Raw genomic sequence first — 6,261 nt, forward strand, 5'->3', positions numbered from 1 at the left:
AATCTGTGAGTCGCGGGTTTGAATCCCCGTCACCTTTCGGCCGTAGGAGCTTTATAAGGTGATGGTCAATCCCAATATTCGTTGTTAACAGAGTAGTCCAACAGTTGGTGGTGGGTGGTGATGACTAGTTGTCTTCCCTTTAGTCTATCACTGCTAAATTAGGGACGACTAGCGCAGATAGCCCTCGTATAGCTTTGCACGAATTCAAAACAAACAAACTTACCCTACCCGATACAACTTTCGGCCGTAGGGGCTTTATAAGGTGATGGTCAATCCCACTATTCGTTGATAAAAGAGTAGCCCAAGAGTTGGCGGTGAGTAGTGTTGATTAGCTGCCTTCCCTTTAGTCTATCACTGCTAAAGTAAAGACGGCTAGCGTAGATAGTCCTCGTATAACTTTGCATGAAATTCAAACCAAACCCATGAGTATAAAATGGTTGAGCCAGGTATGATCGCATGCTCAATTGCTTATTGGAAGGTCTAACATTTGAGCTGAGTTTGAGTTAGTTTGAAGATCACGAGGTTCAATACAAACCAGGCTGAATCACGCAGGTCGCTAGTTAACTTGAATAATTTGACTCGTAGCTAAGTTGTATCATGTAACTATCAACTTAAATAGCCAATGTTAAATTGCTTCAAGTGCCTCACAACGTAACTTGAATAATGTGACTTCAGACTACATATTTAAATTTCTTTATGTGGCTTTCTACTTGTCTGATCGTGTGATAAAACCCACGCATATCCAAATAAAAATCTTGTTTTATAAAGGAAATCCTAACATGGCACGCACAATAATAATCTCGATATCAGTTGTGACACGCCTTACTGAAGACACATTACAGTGTGATCTCAATATCAGTTATGACGTGCCTTACTGAAGACACGCTTTCATGTGTTCTCTATATCAGTTATGACGCGCTTTTCTGAAGTCACATTTACGTGTGATCTCAATTTATTTCAGTTGAACATGAGACTATTGTTAAGTTAACTCAGGAAACTTTGAATCGTGTGACACTTTAGTTATTTTATAAAAGAAAAATTTCTATTCAACTTGGAGTTTGTGACATTTTAGTTAATTTCAGTCACACAACTTAAACTTACATCATTTGACTTACTGGTTAACTTATATGTCTCATAATTACTTTAATGATGTTTATTGTTAATGCTCTACTTAACTTTATGTAATAATTTTCTAATTACTTTAATTAGTTGAATTTCTTGAGTCTTGTCATTTAATTTGAAACATTTAACTAGTAAATATAAATATTGTTATTATATAGTTAACTCGATTCATGTAACTCTCTAGTTACTTTTAATCATGTGGTGATTCAAGTTCAGTTCTGAGACACGTGTTATTATATAGTTAACTCGGTTCATGTAATCCTATAGATATTTATACACATGTGACCGTCTAGTGTATTTGAACATATAATCAAAACTAGCTTACTCCATACTACTTTCTAATTGATATGAAACATATGCCTCTCTAGGTAACGTGAATCACATGAACCTACAGCTCACTAGAGGTTTGTGTCTTTTCATTTAATCAGTTAAAATCGAGTAATGTTTTAACTTGAGTAGTATGACTTTATGGATAACTTAATTCGTATAATTTTGAAGTAAAGTCAAATTATGCAGCTATCACTGATATGAATTTTATACCTCTAGCATACTTTGAATCTAATTACCTTAATTCATTTAACATCTGTGATAATCTCAGGTGCACTGAGTTCTTACAGGTGAGAATAGTTACTACTCTCACAATAGGGTCAACCGGAGTTAAAATGAATTCTGATCTGACAGATTGAGAAAAGAGACTGGACATTGTTTCACAATCAAGCAAAGACACTTTATTTTTTGTAACACTTACAAGACAAAGAGTTTAACTGAATCAGACGTTTGCATTAAGACAAAAGACAGCTTTGCTTCTTTGTCTCTAGCTTGGAAGATCTGTAGTAGAAGTATAATATAATCTGAATGAAAATCATAAAACTGGACAAACCAACCAGCACATAATTGTTCAAATTGGATCAAATATTCAACCGAGCATTTGTCGCTCACATACCTTGTCATTTCATTAACAAAAATATAAAATAAGGATTTTCGGGTATTTCTAAAACCTTTACACATATGTGCGACTTGAGAACACATTAATACAAATCTAAGGAATTATCCAGTGACACCCTTCATGGGAAGCTTCAGAAATACCAAAGGAGTGTTACTCTTCACAATGTGTGACCAGCACAATAATAAAGTCAACTCAATCCATGCTACACTTTAAAACGTGAGACTGAGAAAATTTTTTTCATTTTAGTAAACATGAAAAGAAGGTATCTTTCAGAAACTGTATACCATTTGAAACATGAAAACAAAGAACATGGTGTTTTTCACATACAACACTCTAGCTAATCTCTAGCTATATAATTATATATTCTCTTATTTGAATCATGTAACTCTCAGGTCCAGCAGTTCTCGAACTTTTTAGAACGCGGACCCATTCTCCCCCCCCCCATACTCCTTTTAATAACAAAAATATAGTCTGTTATGCGAGCTCTGACTTTATTGCTTTTAGTATAGTCGCGTTATTCATTGCAGTAAAAAACTTTACGATTACTTTTTTTTTCTAAAGCTTCTCAAGACTCCCAGGATAGTTTAACACACACACACACACACGTTTGAAAATCACTGTTTTAGTTCATTATAATCATTTAATTATAAATAATTTGAGTCACGTAATTTACTAGTTTATCTGAATCATGTGACTTACTGGATATTTGAGTCACGTAATTTACTAGTTTATCTGAATCATGTGACTTACTGGATATTTGAGTCACGTAATTTACTAGTTTATCTGAATCATGTGACTTACTGGATATTTGAGTCACGTAATTTACTAGTTTATCTGAATCATGTGACTTACTGGATATTTGAATCACGTGCTTTTCAGATCAGTTGAATCATGTTGCTTTAACGAACTTAGAAAGTAAAATTAAGAGGGCGGTGTTCTTTTGATCAAAATATATAGAAACCAACTGAAATTGATAGTGCACATACATCCTAACACGTGCAAAATTCATATAACAATCAAATAGAATGCTTCAGATGAAAAAGATAAAGACTGTATGAATTGTATATTAAAGACAAAAAATGAGATACACAAAAATGTTACAAGCTTTCAGACACAAAGCCGACTTTTAATGATAAGTTATCTAATACACATACTCCTAACAGATTTACAGCATATCTTTCATAACTTCTAACCTTACATATTTACACTCAACGGATTTATAAGATATCATTCACACCATTTAAGTGTATATGTACATAAAGTCTGTATATTTACAAGGTTTTTCATAAAATTAAAACTTATCGACACTCAACAGACTTAAAGGCTAGCACTAATGACATCAGAGCGTACACATCTGCTCTCAGCAAATTTTTCAAGATTTTTCATGACATTTAAACATACATATTCATCCGCATTAACCAAACTTAAAAGCTTTTACCATGCGGGGGTGCTAGGGGGAATTCGTCCTCGGAAGTTCGAGTTTTACCATAACCTCTTTCATAGCGCACAATGTTGTGATCGGACGTTTTTGTCTTTGTTAAATTGGCCTATTATTTGTACACGTACTCATCACCAGGACATTGAATCTCATCCCCAGCAAATGGATCCGACGGTCCTTCTCTCTTTACGAGATATTTTTTATGACATCGAATCATACATATCTATTTTCACAAGACTTACACGGTCTTCTCACTCTAAACATACGTTACATACATGAAGCGATCCTCAATACATCGAGTCATACCTGTCAGTACACGAAATAATTACACTATTTGACTTTTATATCTAAATATGTAATAGTATACTCACTTAACATTCCTACAACAATCATCCATTCAGACATATCATTCTGTATTCTATTGTTTTGCAGAGTCGTCTCATAATATCAGTTTATAAATATATATCTGTACTCTCTGACTTACTGGTTCCTTTTTCATGATATGTAATCATTCAAGCATGTCTGTAAACGCTCCTTTGTCATCATATCTAATCATACATACATATATGTATACTGTGGTTTATTGGTTTCTTTGTCATCATACCCAATTATACATAAATATCTGTAAATCCAGGTTCACTGGATCCTCTGTCATCATATCTAATCATATAAACATAACTGTACACTTTGATTGACTGGTTCCTCTGGCATCATACCTAATCATGCGTACATATCTGTACATTGTGGTTTATTGGTTCGTTTGTCGTCATATGTAATCATATAAACATAACTGTACACTTTGATTGACTGGTTCCTCTGGCATCATACCTAATCATACGTACATATCTGTACATTGCGGTTTATTTGTTCCTCTGTCATCATATCTAGTCATATAGACATATCTGTACACTTTGGTTTATTGGTTCGTTTGTCATCATATCTAATTATACATACATGTCTGTACTCTCTGGTTTACTGGTTCCTCTGTCACCATACTTAATCATGCATACATATCTGTACTCTGGTTTACTGGTTTCTCTGAAATTACATCTAATGATACATACGTATCTGTACTCTGAATTATTTGTCCCTCTCTCACGATATCTAATCATGCAAAGATATCTGTACTCTAGTTTACTGGTTCTTCTCTCATAATACACTAATTGCATGCGTTTCTACGCAGGATTCTCTCGGGAATTTTTACTCCCGAAAAATTAATAAAAGGGTTTTATCATGACATATAAGTGTACTCACCAGATTCACAGGGTCCTCTGCTGACCGCATGAAGTCCATCATCCCGACGTTTATTCCTGGCTTGGTTCAACTGACAGCTTGTTCCGTATGTCTGTCCGTCATTGCCACAAAGCGGTTCTTCTTCAAGACAGAAGCAAAGAGCCTCAGGAGGATCACCAGGAGGGAGGTCGTTCCTCAGTCGGCATTCCATGTTATCCCCACAGTGACCATGTTTGTACTTCTGTGGGAGAGAAGCTGCTTCATAGTCGCATAGTTGTCCTTCCAACTGACCGCAGACGAAGCAACATCCACAGCGGTCCTTTACCATTCCAGCCAGACATTTAGTGGGTGGCGAGCAAGCCTCTGGGATACAGGGGCCACACTCTTTTTCCGCACCAAAAACAACAGCAGTCAGAGCCGCCAATAGCAAGGCGGTTCTCGCCAACATCTGCTTCATAACTGAAATTTGATTCTTCAAAATATTACGCCAAAACAATACAAACTATATTATTTCGAAATAAATTCGGAAAAAGTTTGTGAAACTTTTGATGTATGTTAAGATTGAATCAAAAACTCTGATAACTCGCAGGGATAAGAGTAGACACAAGAGGCTAAAGTGAAAGAGTGAGAGCTACAGGCCGTTGAAAGGATGAGCTGGAGCATGCGCATCACCACATATAAACTTAGTTGAAATAGTTATCCAATCATCAATTTGATTCTTTCCATACACGTCTTCCCACGCGCAACGCGGAGTGGGCTGTTGAATAATGGTTTCAACTCTTCTGCTGTTATGAGTCTGAAGACATTATGATTGCTTTGGTCAAGAGGTTTGATCTAAATCAGTTGATGACGTACATTAGTAGAGCATTTCAAATTTATCTAATCATTATCCAAATGAGTGAATGTAGTTTTATTTAAAAATACACTACGTTAATCTATTACATACGGTGCATGTACTGCATATCAGACTCGCAAAAACATAACATAGATTTTTTTTTTCGTGTAAACATTAAATATTTTTAAGGATGGGCGTGGCCTAGTGGGTAGCTTGCCGTACTGCGGATAGGGAGGTTTAAAGTTCGAAGCTCCGTTCTTTCATTTCTGGGCATGTTATAAACGTGACAGTCAATCCTGCTTTTCAGTTAAGAGTGGCCACGTAGGCGGCAGGTGCTTATGACTGGTTGCTCTCTCTATAACCAGCAGTCCAAAATTAGGGACGGCTATACATTTAGCTCATGTGTCACCTTTTAAGTTGAGAATACCAAATATCGTATAAATATTTTAAGTAATATTAATTTCAGGTTAAATTATTCGTCAGTATTACTCAAATGTAATAACCATTTGTCAGTTAAAGTTTAGTGGAGAAATGTTTTGTTATTTTTATTTAATCCCCTTCACAACAGGCGTCCTCTATTAGGAAAATGAGATCATACATAAAAACTACAGTGAGCACATTCCCAATGAAACCAAACGATCTTAATTCTTTCATGCTAGTGTCAAGAAGAACTATCGAGCGTCTGCT

The 6,261-nt window shown here is 35.5% G+C and overlaps 1 protein-coding gene across 1 annotated transcript; it reads right to left on the reverse strand.

The window, feature by feature from the left end:
* Positions 1-4,722: 4,722 nt before the first annotated feature.
* Positions 4,723-5,391, reverse strand: LOC106470837 (insulin-like growth factor-binding protein-related protein 1). Its single transcript, XM_013931408.2, has one exon. It carries the CDS (start codon positions 5,194-5,196, stop codon positions 4,738-4,740), a length of 459 nt encoding a protein of 152 aa, XP_013786862.1. The 5' UTR covers positions 5,197-5,391; the 3' UTR covers positions 4,723-4,737.
* Between the last annotated feature and the right edge of the window lie 870 nt (positions 5,392-6,261).

The sequence above is a fragment of the Limulus polyphemus genome, unplaced genomic scaffold (assembly GCF_000517525.1).
Source record: "Limulus polyphemus unplaced genomic scaffold, Limulus_polyphemus-2.1.2 Scaffold4243, whole genome shotgun sequence".
Taxonomy (NCBI): Eukaryota; Metazoa; Arthropoda; class Merostomata; order Xiphosura; family Limulidae; genus Limulus; species Limulus polyphemus.